The 21,439-nt window shown below is 41.6% G+C and overlaps 2 protein-coding genes across 2 annotated transcripts in view; both read left to right on the forward strand.

Moving 5' to 3' along the window:
- Positions 1-21,439, forward strand: part of NRG1 (neuregulin 1) — a 1,040,075-nt gene that overhangs the window by 917,136 nt on the left and 101,500 nt on the right. The window lies entirely within an intron of this gene.
- On the forward strand, positions 84-10,582 carry LOC148107630 (uncharacterized). Its single transcript, XM_087856417.1, has one exon. The coding sequence runs from the start codon at positions 10,394-10,396 to the stop codon at positions 10,580-10,582; it is 189 nt and encodes a 62-aa protein (XP_087712543.1). The 5' UTR covers positions 84-10,393.

The raw sequence follows: 21,439 nt of genomic DNA on the forward strand, positions 1-21,439 counted from the left end.
GTATTTTTGATATAATTTTGAAATTCCTTTTAAAAATCAATTCCTTCCAGTGAGAGTGGTAAGGGGAGGTGGGTGGGGAGGGCCCATGCAGTGGAGGAAGGGAAGTAACCAAGTGCAGGTTAATGAATGTGGAATTGGTTATTTTGTTTGTTTGGCGTAAGCTATAGAGTTTTTATAATAAAACTTATTATAGTATATTAAGGTGGTTTCTCTGTCATATGTGCTGGCCAGAAATAGCCATGAGAATAATCTTCAAAAATTTTTTTCCAGCATTGTATTATGGAATTTCCAAACATACAGGAAAGTTGAATGCATAGTAAACAAGTTATGCCCATTGTCTAGATTTTAAAGGTAACATTTACTGTATTTGCTTTATCCAATGCTCATTTTTATCTATCCATCCACTCTTTCTTTTGATGCCTTTTCAAGTAAGTTGCATACGTGAGTGCATTTTACTCCCACATATCCCACTCTGCTCGATACATGTGTTTTATTACAGTCTTTAAAAGAATATATGTGATGGATTATGCCAACAAACAGAATATAGGTTTCTCTGGAATGAGTCATCGTATTTGGACCTGGGATTTTCTAGGCATCATATTTCAGAATTTAACTCCATTAGCAACAGCCTTCTTTCTCCTGTTCCTGACAATCACTCCTTCCCTGTGCCAGTCTTCTGACTCTCCAAATTAAAAGAGGCCATAACCTTGCCTCACCAGTTCTCAGCTAATGGCCATCTTCGTATCACATGTTTTTTGAACCATTGCAATAATATTAGGCTGAGCCCTATTTTGACGTGACAGTCTTCTTTCGTCCCTTAATATAAGCTCCTTTCCATCCACCGGAGTCTCTGTTCTGTCCCTTTCTGTGTAAACATAAAGCTCACTGTCATGTTGCCATTGTTAAACTAATTTCTTATCTCCGACCTATCCTCAGTGAAAGTGATTGGGCTCCACAGCACACATTCTATGTGTCCCCTTAGTAATCAGGTTGAATAAATGAGTCCGAATATGAATATTGATCTCTGGATATCTTCCAGAAAGAGGGCCTGAATATTCAGTAGAGTTGTGACCGAAAGTGGTCATGGGAGCATTAAACAGGGTTAAATTTCAAGTAGAAGCAGTCACAGTGCAAGTTCAAAGTGAGGTATTTCTATGGAGGTAATCCACGGCAGGAGTGACAGAACCTCTAAACCCTCCCTTCTACTGTTCCTTTGTATTGACATTGGCAGTACGTCGCTGAAGCGCTTTCCTTTGTAGAAATGAGTGGGAAGGGGAGGAGCATTAGACCTGAATTGCAGTCTTGACGTAATTAATTTTTGTGTGACTCCAGGAAGATTATTTTTACCTCCTGGGACCTTTTTTCTTCTTGGACAAAATAAAATCCATGGGCAAGTCCTGCTTCAGCTCCAAAATTCAGTAAATGAAAAATTTAGATCTAATTATTGTTGAGATTACAGTTCATCTTTGCATTAAGCCTAAATCCTTTCACTCCGTTATAATTTCCGAAATGGAAAGAAAAGAAACAGGTCGTTCTTAAACAAATCTGAACCTAGCAACGTATTGTGTGATTTATGATAGGAGATTTTGAATTGGAGACCAAGTGACAAGATACTTTTATTTTATGACTGTTAAATTCGTATTTTTAAAGTAATAAAAATTGTAACAATGCAGAAAAAGTGTCCACCCCTTGGACTGAGAAGCAGCAGAAAAATAGGAGGCTGGCATTTGATTTTATGTAGGATACTTCTGCTTCTATGAGCATTATAAGGCTTTTGACCTTATAACAGCATTGCTGTTTGGCGACTCCCTCAGAATACCAAATCCGTTCTGGCAACCGTATATATTTTTATACCTCCCTCTTTTCCCTTTGGTGCAACTTTGTATTTTCATTTTGATCAGCAGCAAGGAGTGAGAATTATGTAGACTGTAAGGAAAATGTACATTGTAAGCTGTTTCCTCTGGATGAACTCTTCTCAGATTTACAAATTTGGACTGTATTTAAAAGTAGGACACTCCGGATCATTCCCTTCCCCAAGCTGCCTTGATTGCAGGTGAGTTGTGAGGGTTTATTTTATCTAAGGCTTTATAGGATGTTTCAGAGTCTCTTGAGTGGATGGTAGTGTCTTATGACTAATTTATAACCGCCTTCATATGTGGACCGTCTCATACTCAACAGGTTGCATCTGAAGCAGAAGACTGAAAAATCAAAGTAACAAATTCCAGGGCATTTGTACAAGTGACGTGTTGTGCTATACAGTGCATTTCTGGATTGATTTGGGGATTAGTTTATAGTCCGCGGACAAGAAACGGAAACAAATAGCTGGTGCCTAAGTGTAAATCAAGTTTAATTACTTCCATGTTTGAAACCCTACTGACTGTATTAAATGGGCATTGATTATCAGAGATATTTCTCCCTAATGTTTCATTTCTCTTGCCGCAACAAAGTATAGCCTTTATTATTTTCCTTCAATAACATTATATACATGCTCATAAAAGTGTCGATTATCCCTTGTATTTTTGTGGCATTTGCTGTAAGACTTGAGGATAAAACAAACAAAAATTCTCTCTTAGCCCTGGTGCTCTGTGATGTGATCGTAACTTAGAGTAGTGAATATTAATGAAACAAGCAAAGATACTTGTTCAAGGTAACTACTCCAACATATAAAGCTCTAGTAAACATTACGATTGTCCATCCGTATGATATCAGAGTCGTCACTATAAGGATAATTTTCTTTCTTTCTGTTATACATATACACACACAGTACTTTAACATTGTTTGTGTTTATTCACACAAGTGCAGCTCTTATCTGGAGCACCCATGCCTTTAAAATGTTTTCCCGTAGTGAATTCATCTCTCCTTAGTAGAATTTCCGTATCGATGCATTGATTCAACAACACATGGTGACTTCTGTGTGCCAGGCATGTTCTAGGCTGAAGGGGTCTAGTGATGGAAAGAGATACAAGTGCTTGCCCTTATGGAATTGACATTCAGGCAGTGAGTTTATCACACATTTCATAACAAAGCACACCGTGTAGAAAATACAGATAATTCAGAATAACTGCCACTTTCTCCCCCATCCTTTGCTCATATGTCTAGGATATTCTAAATAGGGGAATGGGAGGGAGTTAAACAATGAGAAATAATATCGTAAGAATATAAAATGAGATAGAGTTATAAACCTTTGCTCATTTTCTCATAAAATGTCTTTTGAATTGAAGCGCTCAGTGACATATCACTTTATCTTTATCCGTGGTTCTGAGTTCCTTGGGATGAGTGTTGCATCGTGAACATCAATTCAGAGTTTGTAGTTAATTAATAACCGTCAGAGATTTAATGCCAGGTGACCTACCAAGATTTTTGTAGATGAAAGGGCAACCTAATACCAAAGTCTCCTTATTTTAGTGCAGTCCACTAGTAAAACTGGTCAGGTAGAACATGTTTTCCTTTTAAAAGTAAATGTTGGAGAAGCTGAAACCATGATGAGTGTCCAAGAGTCTTTTCGTTGTTGTTGTTATTGAGTAGGAATTCACGTAACCTAAAATCATTCTCATGTGAGCAAGTCCCTGATATTTATCACAATGCTGTGCATCCATCTCCAACTGCTTCCAGAACAGCTGGAGATGTTAAAGGAATTTTAAAGGAAAGGTGACTTACAAAATCAAAAATAAAATAGACTCTGTTTGCATATAACTAATGATTTTACTTACGGGGGAATGAGAAACCAATCGTTTCTCTCAAAGTAAAGAAAGCTTATTATAACACTCCCATTGAATAAAGATATTTTTCTATATGTAAAATTCTCGCATCCTCATCTTTGAGGTCATGTGCTGTGTCGTGAGCAACAGAGGATCTAAAGAACAAAATGTGCCAGAGTGAATTGATCACCTTGTTATAAAATGAGAACACAGACCCACAGTCAATACCAAACGTTTGATACAGTGTCTCACGAAGTGATTTTTAAAATTAAGTTGGGGGGCGCCTGGGTGGCACAGCGGTTGGGCGTCTGCCTTCGGCTCAGGGCGTGATCCCGGCGTTATGGGATCGAGCCCCACATCAGGCTCCTCTGCTGGGAGCCTGCTTCTTCCTCTCCCACTCCCCCTGCTTGTGTTCCCTCTCTGGCTGGCTGTCTCTATCTCTGTCAAATAAATAAATAAAATCTTTAAAAAAAAAAACTTTTAAAATTAAGTCGGATTGTCTTCTCTGAGAAAATTTTCACTGGGTAAGAATAAAGTATAATCAGAGTCTTCACTCAAAGAGAGAAGAATTACAGGAACAACGGTTAAATTTTGGTTTATTCCCAACTTTCCATCCACTGAAAGGATCTGTGGTGGTTAAAGGTGAAGCGTAGTTGTGGTAACAGTTTCACTAGAATAAGATAAATTCATAAAAGGCATATTTAGGAACAATTGGAAAAATTGGGTAAGAATGTGCCTGAACTGAACCCTACAAGGTTTGAAAAAAATGAACGAGCCTATAGAGGGTATTTGGAATAACGAGATGGATACGAAAAAAGTTTGCCTGTTTAATAGAGGTGCCAAAATCTATATAAGTCAATTTCAGTTACAAATAAACCAAACAAAATGTATGTACCGAATAGAGAACACAGCTCTAGGCTTGGGACAGCGAGATAGTAATAGGGCTGGCCTTCAAAGAAACTGTATTCTTCAGTCTTATACACATGGCATAATTAAATAATAGCACAGACTGGGGAGATGTGCCCCAGCAGTCGTACAGTTAAGAAAATGCTGGGTCTATGACTTGGAAGCATAGAAGGGCTCCAGGGAGGAGTTGAGGCCACCTGGGAGTGACTCAGATGAGTGGGAAGAGGCTAACAGATGCATTTGAGTACTCTGTCCTCTCTGTAGGAAGCAGTACGTTTTTAAGGTTATCTTTAGGACATGAAGCTTTCTTGTGAAAACTGTGATTTCATAATTCATTAGCAAATACATAAATCATTGCATTTTACCCCTAGTCATCGCCAATGACTGTAATTTAGAAATGAAATTATCCCGGGGGTGCCTGGGTGGCTCAGTCGGTTGGGTGTCTGATTGGTTTTGGCTCAGGTCATGATCTCCTGGGTCAGCGAGCTCTGTGCTCAGCAGAGAGTCTGCTTGGGATTCTCTCCCTCTGCCTCTCCCCCAGCTTGTGCTCATGTATGCTCTTTCTCTCTCTCTCTCTTAAATAAATAAATCTTTAAAAAAAAAAAAAAGAAATGGAATTATCCTGGTTACTGTAGTACTAGACACCACAAAGTAAATTCTGTGCTTTTAGCCATAAAATGTAGGAGCAGGGGTAAGCTTTTTCAGAAGTAAACATTTTCAGAGTGAAAGAGCCAAAATATAGGGGGAAAAAATGTAAAAGAGAAAAGAAATTTGGGTAATATGGTCAAAGCAAACTGGCAATTACCGTCCTCTTTCAACTGCCAGAGCTGTGCTAAATACTTCCGATAATAAATAAAATAAATGCTGAACCCAATGGCTTGGCTTGAATTGAAGTGGCAGATTGAGTATATTTGATGGTGTGACAGGATTTTTTTCTTCATTGGCGCTGGCTTAGAAGGAAGCTGGACTGTTACGAAAGTGGATCAGAAATACAAGTATACTCTGATTTTCTTCTGCCAAATCCCATTCTATATTACCCTGTCTCTCTTGTCCCAGGTCGACTTACTAACATTGACTTCCTTACCTTCTGCGGTGGATAAATTATGGTGGCAAATTCTTTGTCGCTGTCCCATCAAGACTTACTCCCCTACCCCCATCCCCATCCTGTGTCACCAGTAGGAGGCAAAGGAAATGACCCGTGGAGCCTCCCGATTCAGTCTGCGTGACTGGCAGCTTGTGCTTCCTCCTCCTTGGGATGCTTTTGCTCAGAACCCAGCCTCCTTGCTGTGAGAAGCCCGAGCCCCAGGGAGAGGCCTTATGTTGGTGCACCCTCCTATAGTCCCTGCTGAGCTCCCAGCTGATGTTTGGCATCAGCTGCCAGTCATGAGAGTGCTGTCTTCCCTATTTCAGCCCAGCTGTACCCCAGCTGATCGTAGCCCCAGCTGATCACAGCCCCAGCTGATTGCAGCCCCAGCTGATCTCAGCCCCAGCTGATCGCCGCCCTAGCTGATCAGCCCCAGCTGATCACAGCCCCAATGATTGCAGCCCCAGCTGATCACAGCCGCAGCTGATCAGCCCCAGCTGATTGCAGCCCCAGCTGATCACAGCTCCAGCTGACATCAGATGGAGCAGAAGAATCACCCAGCTGAACTCAGTCAGCCTGCAGATTCATGAGATGGAATACAACCATTGTTGTTTTTTAAGCTATTTCGGGGCAGTGTGTTGCACGGAAGTACATAACGGAAAGAGCTTTCCAGAGAAAATGCTGGAACTGAGACCGTGGAGGGACTCATTCAATTTCCATTATAAATAGGTAACATTTAGAGAGCCTATGCTTGATCCTTATAACTTCTGGATATCACTAGGCAAAATTTTAGAAAGCTCTTATTTTGGAAACAAGACACCTTTAAGTTTGTTTACAAACTATGTGAAGGAGCTAAGCCTTTTTCATTGTTACACTTTCTGGTCCGCTTATTCTCCCATTGAAATGATAGGGAAGCAAGGTATAATCAGATACATTTGTGTGATTAAAAAGAAAAGCAGTATTTTTCAGCAGAAATAGCATGAGTCAGACTTTTTGTTCAGATCTTGGCCCTATATCACTTAATAGCTTTGTGTCCATGGCTAAGTTACCTAAGCTGCCTGAGTGCGTTTCTTTTTCTTTTTTTTTTTTTTTGAAGACAATATGTACTGTACAGGATTAGTGAAGATAAGAATATATATTATAATATATATATATATAGAATATATATATAATAATAGAATATATATAGACTATAGAATATATATTAACAACCTAGCATAGTGCCTGGCACAAAGGTGGAACTCTATAAATGTAGCCTTTTTTGTAATGGACGAGGTGGTAATGTGATTTTTTAAAGGTAGCAAAAATCTGGCTCATGTTTATTTTTTAAGGGGACACAGAAATATGGGTGCTCCTGGGCTTTATTTGGATGGAGCCTGAAGGGTTAAAGTGGTCTCTCCTTGCAATTCTTCCTCCAAATAGGCATGTTTCATCCAAAAGAAATTCTGATCCTTCACCGATTCACACCACCCTTCCTCACTTCTTTACTGCTGTAGGGGATTTGATTAAGGGCTTATTCAGCTCCTAGTCCCAAGGGGGAACAATGAAGAATTCTTTTTTTTTCTTTACCTCCTGTACCCCCTTTCCTCGATGACATTCACCGTCTGATTTGGTGGGAAACAACTTTATAGGAAGCATCCTTTCTGCAAGCTAATCTTAGCTTCAAGGTGCCACGGGGCTCTTGGAATACCTCTCCAGGGAGGACACGTACACACCCCAAGTCCGATGTGTGGAGCCCAGGGGAAAGAACCACTGTGGCAGCCCACAGGATTTTGTCTCTGCTGTTATGTCCTAGCCTTTGTAGGATATGTTGTTTTCCTTTCTAAATGCTGGGTGTCTTTAAGATGACAGGTAGAGCAGAGCCCGATAACCTTTGTCTGCAGAACACGTTTGCTTTCAGTGATTAAGGTGAGGTGAGTAGTTGTTGGTATAAGCCGAGGACCACTCTTTTAAACTCTAGGTTTCTGGTTTGGGGATCTTCTCTTACCTGCCCAACTGGGGCTGCCTGAACCCCATTTCGATTTTTGAAACTTAGATGATTGGCTGTGAATGAAATGACAATGTATTATACTTGAGTGTAATGTTGATTTGGGACAGAAGTGAGGCGTTAGGGACTGTGTATTGAAACTGGGTGATCTGTAAAGGAATTATCAAGTACCCTAAAAGCATAAACACTTACTTTGCTTATTTTGGTTTTGAATATTTACATGAGTATTGATTATTTAAATGTTCATACCTCTCAGTATGAATACTGTAAATGCAAACATACAGATCTCCTGTGATATGAAATTTCAGGTCCATTGTTAGAATCTTTAAGAAAACTCTCACTACTTTAAAATCAAATAGTGAATGGGACACCTGAGTGGCTCAGTCAGTTGAGCATCTCACTCTTGGTTTCAGCTCAGGTCATGGTCTCAGGGTCCTGAGATGCAGCCCCACATCCGACTCCCCACTGAATGTGGAGCCTACTTGGGAGTCTCTCCTTCTGCCCCTCCCCCTGCTTGTGCTCTCCCTCCCTCCCCTCTCTAAAATAAATGAATGAATTAAAAACTAAAATAGCTAAAGCTAGAAAGTAGGCAGAGGATCTTGTTTTAAGTATTCTTTTAAAATATTGGTTATCGGTATTATAAGTGCAGGTTATGGAGTGCATAAGTCATTTTGCCCGTAAGCTTGTCACAGTCATAACTACAATTAGGCAAATTGTTCCAGGCTTTTGTAGCTGTTATTCCTGCAAACACATTTTGAGATGTAACGCCCTTTAAATCATTTATAATTATGGGCCAATTTCAGTTTGAAAGAAATGATAAAATTCTTGCTGCGTGCCCACTTATAGCTTAAAAATATTTCAGAGTCGTGGAGATTGTGCTATTACAAAATATAATGCGCTTAAAGCAGAATTTCTCAGGACTTCAGCTCTAAATTTATTGCTTCTGGGACTCATATGATGGTTGCGTAGTACAGATTTGGAGAGAGTTTTTAAGACTCCTATTGACATAGGTGAGCAAAATGGTTCCTTGGAAACCGTTTGGGTGCGCAGTCACAGGAAAGCATGGGTTAAAGGTTCAGATGCGTATAGTGTGAACTGACAAGCAGGAATGGGAGGTTCAGGGAATCCTGTACTCCCTGTTAAAGACTGCATTTCCTCCAGCCTTTTAATGGCTGCTGTTTTAAAAGGGGGAAAAGGGCGCCTGGGTGGCTCAGTCGTTAAGCGTCTGCCTTTGGCTCAGGGCGTGATCCCAGAGTCCTGGGATCTAGCCCCACATCAGGCTCATACACTGGGAGCCTGCTTCTTCCTCTCCCACTCCCCTGCTTGTGTTCCCTCTCTCACTGGCTGTCTCTCTCTCTGTCAAATAAATAAATAAAATCTTTTTAAAAAAGAAAAGAAAAGAAAAGAAAATGGGGAAAAATCCCGCGTTGAAACTATCTGTAAGGTAAAGCTACTGAAACCTAACCCAGTAGGCCTGCTCTTAGGGAAAACCGTTCTTAATACTTGCAGTGTGGTTCTAGCTGAGGACATGTGGTATATATTACAGCGCCCAGGGAGTTCAGCCCTCTGCCGTGTGGAGTCGCAGTGAAGGCTAATTTCAAAATGAAGTGGTAGCCTTTGCTCCCTTCATAGCGCTATTTACCAGTGGTTCTTATTAGCTTGACATTAGTCTAGGACTGCTGTGGGTGGAAAGAGGAAATGGAAATTTAAATGGGACCAGACTGGGGATACATGAACACCTCTCCCCTCGCCTGGCACCCCTCCTCCAACATAGGCTCAACACTTCACCCTGGGTATTGCAAAGTCTTACAGGATCGTGGGGAACAGGGCTGAAGGCAGAGCTGTCCATGGTTCGAAAAAGAAGTGTTCTAACTGTTGGTTGGAAATCAGGTAATAACAGTCCTCTCGGTGAACAAAACTTATTAGAGGGCAGGGGAAGGAGTGCTATCTCGCAGCGGCAGGCAAGAAGAAATTGCTGTTGAAAAGCTTACCTCTCTAGGGAGGAATCAGATATCAGACTTTGCCAAGCCTCAGGTCCAACCCATAAGGTCCCACCTACATCCCCCGCCCCATCCCAGCTTTGTTAGATTGCTAGCATCGATCGCTGGCTTTTTCTGACCCAACGGTGGGTGAAGGAAAGAGAGCCGGCAAGACTGGAAGCAAGCAAGGTGGGGGTGGAAAACTGGGGCCGCTTTTTGAGGAGAGAAAAAGAGAAAGGGAAGAAAAGAGGTGGGGGCCATGGGGAGTGAGCTTAACTGGTGCCTGCCTGCTTCTCTTTGATTTGATGGCCTTTTATTCCTTCTAATTGGATAAAATAGGAAGTCACTGGCAGTCCTGCGTTGCTGGGTCTACTGATTTTACTCAGACCAGCCAGCAGCTCTGGAGTGCGGACAGAGGGAGGAGGGAGGAAAAAGAAAGAGAGAGAGAAAGAGACAGAGAACGTCTTTGGATGAGGAGGGGAAAGGAAGAGAAAGAGACTATGAAGCAGGGCAGAGCCGCAGAGGAAGAAAGTGAATGAGCGCTCAAGAAGGACAAAGAGGAGTGGTTGGGGGGTGGGGGTGGAGGCAGGGCGGGGAGGGGAGTCACCGCCCCTCCGGGGCCGCACTCTTCCCTTCAGATCCCTCTGTGATGATCCTGTTTGCAGTGATGCTCGGAGGGCAGGCACCTGCTGCTCTGTAATGATTCAGCCTCTTTCAGCCGTCGCGTTAACACAACAGGATGCTGTTGCTACTGTCACTGCTGCCTCTCCTGCCGCCGCCGCTGCTGCCACCGCCGCCGCCGCCGCTGGTCCTGCTTTTGCTTTTACTTCTCCTGCATGACAGTTGTTTTCTCCATCTGAGCAGACACCAGCTTCAGATGCTCGAGGTGAGAAACATGCCTTTCAGTTTGGGCTACTGGTTTACTTAACTGACCCACCATCGGCTCGGTTTCTGTTTTGGCCCGGTCCTCTTGACCGGCCGGGATGGCTTGGAGAAGCATTTGAAAGAACTGCAAAAGTGGCCCAGAAACAGCAGTCACGAATTACAATATACTTTTATTTGGTAGTTGCTAGAGGCTTTTCTTCTCCTTCCTTCCTCCTGAACTCCTCTTGCTTTTTGATAATGGCCTTGGACTTGGAAGACTTATCGATTTCCCCCTGTAAGATGCTGTATCATTTGCTTGGGGGGGGCTCTGCATGGTAATGGACCGTGAGAGAGGCCAGGCCTTCTGGAGGTGAGCCGATGGAGATTTATTCCCCAGACATGTCCGAGGGAGCTGCTGAGAGGTCCTCCAGCCCCTCCACCCAGCTCAGTGCAGACCCATCTCTTGACGGGCTTCCGGCCGCAGAAGACATGCCAGAGACCCAGACTGAAGATGGGAGAACCCCCGGACTCGTGGGCCTGGCCGTTCCCTGCTGTGTCTGCCTGGAAGCCGAGCGCCTGAGAGGTTGTCTCAACTCAGAGAAAATCTGCATTGTCCCCATCCTGGCCTGTCTGGTCAGCCTCTGCCTCTGCATTGCCGGCCTCAAGTGGGTGTTCGTGGACAAGATATTTGAGTATGACTCTCCTACTCACCTTGACCCTGGGGGGTTAGGCCAGGACCCTATTATTTCTCTGGATCCAAGTGCCGCCTCAGCTGTGTGGGTAGCATCTGAGGCATACACTGCACCTGTCTCTAGGGCTCCATCTGAAACTGGGGTTCAAGTTACACTGCAAGTTGACAATGCAGTCGTGTCCTCCCAACCCGCAGCGGTACCCACCCCGAAGAATCGTATTTTCGCCTTTTCTTTCCTGCCGTCCACTGCACCATCCTTCCCTTTCCCCACACGGAACCCTGAGGTGAGAACACCCAAGTCAGCAACTCAGCCACAAACAACAGAAACTAATCTCCAAACTGCTCCTAAACTTTGTAAGTAGAGAGAGAGAGGTGATGAATAATGGAAAGGGGTGGGCTTGAGGCACGAAAAGGTGTTCTCTAGCGCAGGGAGCTCTTTCCTTGTCTTCTTCTATTTTAATTGCATGGTTTTGTTGAAGCACATCATGTGACAGCGCTCGGGGTGGCCTGGAAGAGATGCGTAAAATGATCTTGCAAACTGCTGGTATGAAGCAGGGTTCGCTCCAGCCAGATTGTTCACGGCCTCGGGTGGGGGACCCACAAGTGGAGCGTCTGCGAGTCATGCTTGAATGTCACTGCAATTCCACTGATTTCTAACACTTTTAAAAAATGAGACAGCAGAGCATCCTTTATATTTTACGTCAGTGTGACTTCCATAGAGCGGCGAGTGTGGTTTCGTGTCTTTTTCCCCTGGAGCCCTCCATCACCCCTCCTCACTCTTCTGTTACCCTCCCTCCGCCTCCCAGCGGTCCCACACGGCCTGTTATCTGCCTCCATCCCTTCTTCCTGTTCCCTTCACCGCTCTCACCACGTTTCTATTTTAATTGGTTCTTCCTGAGAGCGCATTTACCGTGCTCACCCCTCCGTCGGGCAGGCTCTTGCTGTCCTGCCCAAATTGGAGTTTCGGCCACTGAGCACTTATTAGGGGCAGCTTTATTTTCTTCAGGACGCAGTACAAAGTCTGCATGAAGGGATTTTCCCAAATTAGTTTTGTCTTCTGTAATCAAATGTTTAAAGAGCTTCCCTGGCAGTCATTAAAAAGTCCAAGATCCATTAGTAAGGTACAGCGTTTTTTTTTCCCCCCAGACGTGTCATTTTTGCCCGTCTGACTGCAGCCCCGCAGTTTAATAACCTGTGAGTGAGGAGAAACCACGCTCTTAAAACAGTCCAGAACAATGTGCTGCTGTGCCGACTGGGTCGCTGCGATGCTTTTACAATGCAAAGTTGACAAGGATGAAACCATGACTAGTCAGATTGCTCCAAACGTCAGTATAGAGGGAGGAGTCTCCTCTAGCTGCTTTTTCCCTGTATGTTTCTGATTTATTGTTGTTGTCTCTGTCTTCTACCACTTTTTACCGTTGATGAATATTTCCTTAGTAGAAAAAAGTGAAAGGCGAGAGGATTTGGTTCTTAATAACGTGTGTAAAATCTCTTAAGAGTTGAGGGTAAGGGTTCCGTGATGAAATACTCACCCCTTCTGTTTCCCTCTGGGTGGTAAGGAAGAATAAAGGCTATCTTTTCTAGACGTTATGTTCCGAATGAGGGAGACCCGTGGGGTAGAGAAACACGGAACACGAGATTTGTGCTTGTGAGTCAAGATCATTTCATACACAGCCGTTTCAGTGGCAAAGATTAAAAAAAAGAGAGAGAGAGAGGCTTGTTTTTCAGGTATAATTAGGAAAGAACCTCCTTTCTGCAGACACTGCTTTGTATTTTTATCAAATCCCTGAAGCATCATTAAAGGTCTGACAGACATCACTGCATTCACCGCCTCGTCCCACCTGGCAAAGTGACCGGGAAATAATACCCAGATGAAATGACAGGCTATAAAAAGCAAGTACTGAACCTGCAAAGAGAAGCAAAATTCACCATGAAGACAAGGTTACCTCTTTGTCTTTATCGTCTGAAGCTTGTCTTTAATTAAAATGTGCCCGAAGAGGTTTAGTTGTCCAGAAAAAGAAAGAGGACTCTTTTGGGGTGGGGGAAAAAAAAAACAACTCTTCAAGTAAAGTCTGTGATTTTGTCATCTTTGGGGCCCGGGCGGGGGGGCGGGGGGAGCAAACAAAGAACCATCCAGTTACCTTTTCCTGATCTAGGGCCATGTCAGAAAGTATGTTGTGACTTTTTGAGACATTATTTTTTAAGGTAAATTCTTCTGCTAAGTGTTTTCACAGGGTATGCCTTTCATATAGTTTCTCTTCTCTTTATTTTCGAGCTTGGGCATTGATTTTCTGGCATTTGCATTGAGTGGAAAAGATTTACTGCTGCCTAAAAGCATCGCAGTGGCCAGTTCTGGCCAGAGACACAGCTGCAGCATTTTGAAGTGCGTTGGAGATAAGCCTGGAAAAGCAGTGTGGGAAGTAGTTTTCTCCTGAAAAGTTAGGGGTAGACCGTGCTTAACACTTGACCACTTATGGGTTTTCTGTGTGGGAAACTCTGTGTTAATTTTTTTTTTTTCCCAGTGCCTGAAAACAACAAAAACACTAATATCCTAAAAATTAGGAGTCTATTTTTGGGGGGATGAGGGAGGAGGAGGGAGATGGGTCCAGGGAGCTCTGTTTTCAGACACTCCTATAAGTGGATGCTTTGTTGTTTAAAAAGCTTGTAACCTTGGACTAAAGAAAAGCAAAAAAAAAAAAAAAAAAAAAAGCTTGGAATCAGACTGTCATTTTGTAACCTCGTTCACTTTTTTCCTTCAACTCAGAAAGTACTGCTTAGTCACAGAAGAAACAGAGCCTTCCTTTGGTCATGTGTGTTTTTGACGTGAGCTGCGCCGTGATGGTGTACGTCTTAAGGCGACGTTATCATATCTGGCACATGCTCTCCCCCAGGTTTCAGGACATCATTCTCCCTTTCCTATCTGTCTGAGCACATTCAGCATTTAAGCGCAGAGCTGTAGCCCTCAAGGTCATAGTCTGTGGAAGGCTAATTGATTCTTCTTTATCCTGGAGCCTGAGAGAGTGGAAGAGAGACAATCCTGGTAATTGTGTCTGCTCTGTTATTCCCCAACCAGTCTACCTTCTAGTATTAGGATTTTATTCTATGAACCCTGGAATTACTCCCCTTCCCACCGACTCTTTTAAAATTAAAACATTCTTTGTCTTTAGTGTAGTAAAAGGCAGTATGTAACATTTTAAATTGCGTATTGGAATAGTGGTTACATCAGGTTTTCTAAAATGGGCATTTCTCTCATAAGGTAATATAATTCTGTGTTTCCACCAGATTAATCTATGCATACATTTAGATCTCAAGAAATCTAATGCAGGATTGGAAAAATATACATACTTTTTCTTTTTAATTTGAAGTTTTTCTGTGTGTGGGTAGTGGTTTCCCACTACCATATCTTTATTTGCCATGGTAATAGTGAAGTTTTTATTTCTCACTGGGGCACATAATACATGAACCATTAATTTCTTTTCTTTGCCTGGGCTTTAAGATTTTTCTTAACCTCTGTTTGTATGGAAAGAACTGACTCGGAGAGATTGCAAACTTAGATTCCTATAAAGAGAGCTGATTAATTAAATTGTAGCAGAGAACCATAGTACCATCTTGGGAGAAAATATATTTCTGGATGGGAGAGGCTGCTTGACAACAGAGCCAAATTTGTTTTGCTTTGTCTTAAATCTCTTTGTATTGGGTTGCATGGCAAACCATTGTTACCACAGTGACAATATGAATCACTACCCTTTGCAAAAGCTCAACATGATTAATTGAATGGACCAAAGGATTTCTTCCTTTCAGTTTCAAAGTGGCGTTTATTTAAGCCCAAGAGATTCTTCTAGTTCCTTGCAACTGTACTTGTAGGGATTTCAGGGTGTTGATTTCAAATAACTTTTCTCCGCTTTAACCAAACTTGTTTAAAGCCCAAGACATTAAAAACTGGAAGTGAAAGATCCTCGACTGAAACCAAATAATTTGATAAATTCACTGGTGAGGAAACCCGGGCTCTGAGGACTTAGTGACATTCTTTTACTAAAATTCACAACATGCCGAAAGGTTTAGTGAAATCCAAAATAGTAGGAAACGGAGTAGTGTCCTGTCCCCCAGAATTTAAACCCACATGTGGCTCTTTTCTCCTGTCAGCTTCTCCATGGTCCAGAGAGTAGAACTAGAGACCAACTCTGGTGGCTTCAGTGGCATCCAACGGTTAGGGACCTATGTCAAGTGGGACCACTGATTAAGCATGTATAGTTCATGCTATTGAAATTCGGTGTTCTTCCCACCTTCTTATTTTGCTTTTATTAAATTTTCAGTAGCGCTAGTCTTTTCCCTTTTTATTTGATCGTCCCCACAGTGTTCAGGTCACTGTTGAAAGCAGATCGGGTTTTCCAGGGTGGGCTCTTTGCTGACATAGAGCAGATGGCTCCGTGGCTCACCTCTTCCCTGCACTGCCCACCCCGTTCCTCCTCGTTCCTTGATGATCCCTAGATCCTTTTCTTCCTTCCTCTGCCTTCCCACCCACCCAATTATCTTTTTTTTTTTTAATATTTATTTATTCGACAGAGATAGAGACAGCCAGCGAGAGAGGGAACACAAGCAGGGGGAGTGGGAGAGGAAGAAGCAGGCTCATAGCGGAGGAGCCTGATGTGGGGCTCGATCCCATAACGCTGGGATCACGCCCTGAGCCGAAGGCAGACGCTTAACCGCTGTGCAACCCAGGCGCCCCCCACCCAATTATCTTTTGAATCCTCCTTTATTTTTCTAATGATGCCGCTTTGGCTTTATTTATTCAGTATTTCATTGTGTTCTAAAATACTAAAGCATCTTTACTGATCTTTTCACATGCTTCATTGCATTTTAATACTGAATGGCATTTACACATATTACAAACACACATACAAAAATACGTCTCTAGAACAATATACTGGTTTCTGATTGGCACAATGAATTCGAACTTTTGTCCCTCTTCCAGATCGTTCCCTCTCCTTTTCCTTAGTATGTTTCACACGGTTTCTCTGCTGACTCTTATACACGTTTGTACAAATCAACATTTCTGCTTTCCCGGAAAGTCATTATGTCCCAAACCATATATCTTTGTTCTTCCTCCTTCCGTTTTCCTTTTACTGTCACCTCATAGGATCCTTTTAAAGTGTAAAGAAAGAGATAGTTTATAGATCGAGAAACTGAGGCATAAAAAAGTTATGACTTGTCCAAAGTTACACTCAGAGCCGCTGAGAACTAGAACATGACTCTCGTCTACTGAATCTGTCCGAGCCGTCTAGTAAACCATAAACTCTACCATGTCTGCTCTTATGGCCGTATTTCCATTTTTATTATTTTTATATGTCAACCATTTTCTTCCGTTATTTCCTCCTCCTCTTCATTCAGTGAATACATATGAAACACCTGCTCCATGCAGGCACCGTTCTAGATGGACCTTATTGCCATGAAAAACAATGAAGGTTCTTACCCTCATAGAGCTTATGTTCTAATAAATTTGAAGAATCCAGTTGCACAGTTTGAATCCACTTGAGGTATTTCTTTACTTAACTCTACATATAACTCTCTGAATTCAGCATTTCTTCTCTTTACCTTTGTTTTTCTCACATTTTTTTTTTAAGGTTATGTTTATTTATTTATTTGACAGAGACAGCCAGCGAGAGAGGGAACACAAGCAGGGGGAGTGGGAGAGGAAGAAGCAGGCTCCTAGCGGAGGAGCCTGATGTCGGGCTCGATCCCAGAACGCCGGGATCACGCCCTGAGCCGAAGGCAGACGCTTAACGACTGCACCACCCAGGCGCCCCGTTTTTCTCACATTTTGATGACCACTTCTGTCATCGTGGTATACTCCTCTCCTCTAGCTGTTGAATGCTGAACACTTGCCTTTACCTTAAATGTTCTTTATTTTAAAGTCACACCAGTTCCCAGTGGTGCTACCAACAAGCTGGGTAACTTGGGGTGATTCACATTTGACCTGTAAGACACTCTTTAAGCAAATCATTGAAGCGATTGGGAAAGTAGTCTCTGTCTAATCTCTAGGAACATTTTACAATGAAAAATATATACATAATTCTTCTAGCATGTAAATATAGTAAGATTATTTTCAGATTCTAGAAAGCTGAAACAGCTATAAATATTTTTGTTTTTATTTCTTGGTCATAGTTTCCATTTATTGTTTTGGCTGATAGAACAAGAATATTAAAACACTCCCAAGGATTTTTAGTTTCATTACCCAGAGAAAGGCTAGCATCTGCCATTCAGGTATTAGTTCTCAAAATGAATGAAAACTTGGGTTCGTGTAACCATTTAAATAAAGAGTGATTGAGAAGGGAATAAAGTTAGTCCTCATCACCTCAAACCTTGTGGCCATGTTTCCTGCAGTGAATTTAATCCACTGTTCTGTGTGTGTGTAAGCATTCCAAGAGTGTTTACGGATAATATAATTGAAATTATGTAATCATAGAATTTTCCATGTTGAACATATGCTAAGATTATCTGAGTGACTTCCGAGGTGAGTAAATTAAAATCTGGAGAAGTGAAGTGACTTGCCCAAGGTCACTCCCTCTAAGTCATGTGAGTGCTGAGAGGAAACTGAATGATCCTGGTTTTCACAACACCTGGCTTCTCTTTTCCAAACTGTCCTCAGCATTTTTATTCAGACAGTATATATTATCTTAATCTAAATGGCTTTGCTTTTCCTGTTAGTTATGTAAATCTTAATTGGTAAATTCTCTCACTCCATCTCAGATGTTCTCTTTAGGGAAGAGAATATTACGTGTATGATTTTGACCAGTATAGGACACCCCTCTGGAGCAGAGGTTGGATGGACATAACCTCTCCCAACATGGTGTAGGGGAGAATCTTTTCACTATCAAAGTTATTCCAAATGGAATGTGTATTCAGAAAGAATTTAGTTTCTTCTACGTGGAAATATTTAAGCAGTAACACATTTGAGGGAGATTCGTATTCCAAGCAACTTATTAAATATATTTACCTCTCAGGCCTCTTACAACTCTGATTCTCTCAGTCTCTTGTCCCCCTTTCCAGTTGGGCAGCCTTGAGTCTTTTTTTTTTTTTAATAATTTTTATTTTGTTATATTAGTCACCATACAGTACATCCCCAGCAGCCTTGAGTCTTAATCCTCCCTGCCTTTCCCATAACCTTGAGCAAGTTAGATCATCCCTGTGAATCTGTTTCCCCATTTATATTTGAAGATAATAGTACGCATCTCTTGGACCTGTTTAATGAGATACTGGAAAACACCAACTCGCAGGACTAAACCATAGTAAATATGAAGCCAGTCGCAATTTTCTCCCTCATTCTGCTTTTGATTCTCTTCTTTACTTTATTCTTGTCCCCCTCTGACCTCAACAGAGTGGTTTTGTAACAGTTTGGAGAGTAAGTGTAGGAGTTTGGGGGAGCTTATAAAAAACTTAGAAACTAAGGTAAGAGTTGAGGAGGCGTCACAGTGAAGTGGAAATTCTACTGGAAACTTGACATCAAGTCCCAGCTCCACCACTTATAAGCTAGATCTGACCTTGAGCAAATCACTTCACCATTTGCGATTTAGAATTTACATCTAAAGAAATGGGGATAATGAATACTTAAAACTCTCATAAGATTGTGTTGAGGACAAGATAAGTTACTCTGTGTGAGAAAAATACCTCGTATTAGTACAAAGTTTAAGAAGTGTTAACTTCTTGGGGCACCTGGATGGCTCGGTCACTTGAGCATCTGACTCTTGGTTTCCACTCAGGTCATGATCTCAGGGTTGTGAGATCGAGCCCCACATCAGGCTCCATGCTCAGTGGGGAGTCTGCTTGAGATTCTCCCTCTTCCTCTGGCTCTCCCCCTGCTCACTCGTGCACACATGTGCATGTGCTCTCTCTCAAATAAATATACAAATCTTTAAAAAAAGAAGAAGTATTAACTTCTTTCTTTTCCCTCCTCTCTTTCAGGGTTCATATGTACATGTATTCATGAGTACATATGAACATTCCTAGGAATAAATTATAGGCAGTCTTAAAGGTGAATTAATTTGTATTGTCTTAGGCTGATATAGAACTTTACAATTTCTTAAACCCCAGTGCCATAAAAAGAGTGATTTTTCCCCCATAAAAATTGGCTGGAATATATAAATTACTATTTTTAAAAAAGATTTTATTTATTCATTTGAGAGAGAGGGAGAGAGAGCATGAGAGAATGCACATGCAGGGGGAGGAGCAGAGGGAGAGAGAAGCAGGTTCTCTGCAGAGCAGGGAGTCCGATGCGGGGCTCCATCCCAGGACCCTGAGATCATGACCTGAGCCGAAGGCAGACGCTTAACCGACTGAGCCACCCAGGCGCCCCTGGAATATATAAATTATTATTCTTAGTGGAATGTTCAAAATTTATGGTGTAATGGGCTTTCTTACGGGTACGATGATAAGGAGTTACTTGTAAAAGAGGAAAAGACAGAGGGTGCCTAAATTTGTGTTTGTCAAAGAAGCATAATCTATGGGAAAATTGGGATAATGAAAACGAATCTATATGAATTAGACGTAGGGCATGGGATGAATCCTTCTTGATCTAAATGAAAATTATATTCACCTAACTGTTTTCATTGTTACGAACTGGGATTTCCAGACACCAAAAGAAAAGAATTAAGCCTTTTTCACCATTTCAGAAAACTCATGGAAACAACAATTTACGTACAATCACTTAGTGAATTCAAATATCAAAATCTTTTAATTTGGGGGGCGCCTGGGTGGCACAGCGGTTGAGCGTCTGCCTTCGGCTCAGGGCGTGATCCCGGCGTTCTGGGATCGAGCCCCACATCAGGCTCCTCTGCTATGAGCCTGCTTCTTCCTCTCCCACTCCCCCTGCTTGTGTTCCCTCTCTCGCTGGCTGTCTCTATCTCTGTCAAATAAATAAATAAAATCTTTAAAAAAAAAATCTTTTAATTTGGTTTAAGATTTATACCTATAATATAAATAGTATATATGCTATATATATATGCTATATATATATATATATAATTTATACATATAACATTCCAAATCAAAGAGAAGATGGTTTGATAATTACTTAATAGATAAAACTGGGTAAATAAAAGCATTTAAAGTGTAGAGGAAAAGATTTCAGTGCTTGAAAAAAAAAACTCTAGTTCCATATCTAATTGCTAAAGGCTTGTAAAAGGTAAAAAAGAAAAAAATATTGTTGCAGGAGTAGAGAATTGTACCTTAAAAATGTACTGGAGATTCTGTTGCAGTGAATTTGAAATGAAATCTTATAAGCTGGATTGCTGGTTGTAATTCTACAAAAAACCAAAAACAAACCAATAGTGCCGTTCTACGTATATGCACTTAAGGGACTTCGATTTTTTGTTATAATTTATGAGAGCTTGTCATTTACAAAATGTGTAGTGACTAGTGTAATATATGTGTTTTCATTTATTCGTTAATGTGGAACTAGAATTATGTGAAAACTTTTACGCTGTGGTCATCTTGATTGTTACTAACTCAAGTATATTAGATTGATTGACTGCAGAAGTGGGACTCAGAATCAGTATTGGAGCAATGAGGCAGCCCCTTTTAAGGGGGAAATTGGTGATAACGATCACGGGCAGAGTTTACCTGGGTATAGGTTGTTCTGACCGAGCAGGGCAAATACACCGATTGACCCAATAAAATGTGATGAAATATAACGGAAAACTTCCTAGAGTAAAACAGGTTTTCTTTTTCATCACGAACATGGTGTGACAAGAGGAGAGTTGATTTACTATGCAGATCTTCAGCAATGAGCTCTTGAGTGTTTGAATTGCCTTTCTTAAGGTGCCATTTATCCTCGCCAAAGGGGAAATTTATCAGCTCTGTTCTAAACAAAAATTAGTATAGAATTTTATATTCATGTAATTCCCTAATAAAAAGAACCCTGTCCTCCATAAATTATTTTATTTTAAAAACTCATAATTTAAAAGTAAGCCAAATGTCCATATATTCATAGCCATTTGGAAGGCAGATGAGAATAACACAGAAGACAATGCCAGTTGCCGTGAGAAAGAGAACTTAATTAGGAAGCAAACGGAGGACACTAGGACACTCAGGTCTTAACTTTGGTACCTATGTCCATGTCAAATGTTGCTATGATTTTATTTCTCCAGTTCCCCTCCCTTCTCCCTCCCTTTCCTTCTTTCTTACTTGCTATCCCAGGGTTACTTTTCTCTTTACTCTGCTGTTCATACCCACCAT

The sequence above is a fragment of the Ursus americanus genome, chromosome 27, assembly GCF_024610735.1.
Source record: "Ursus americanus isolate L20-20 chromosome 27, mUrsAme1.1.p, whole genome shotgun sequence".
Lineage (NCBI taxonomy): Eukaryota > Metazoa > Chordata > Mammalia > Carnivora > Ursidae > Ursus > Ursus americanus.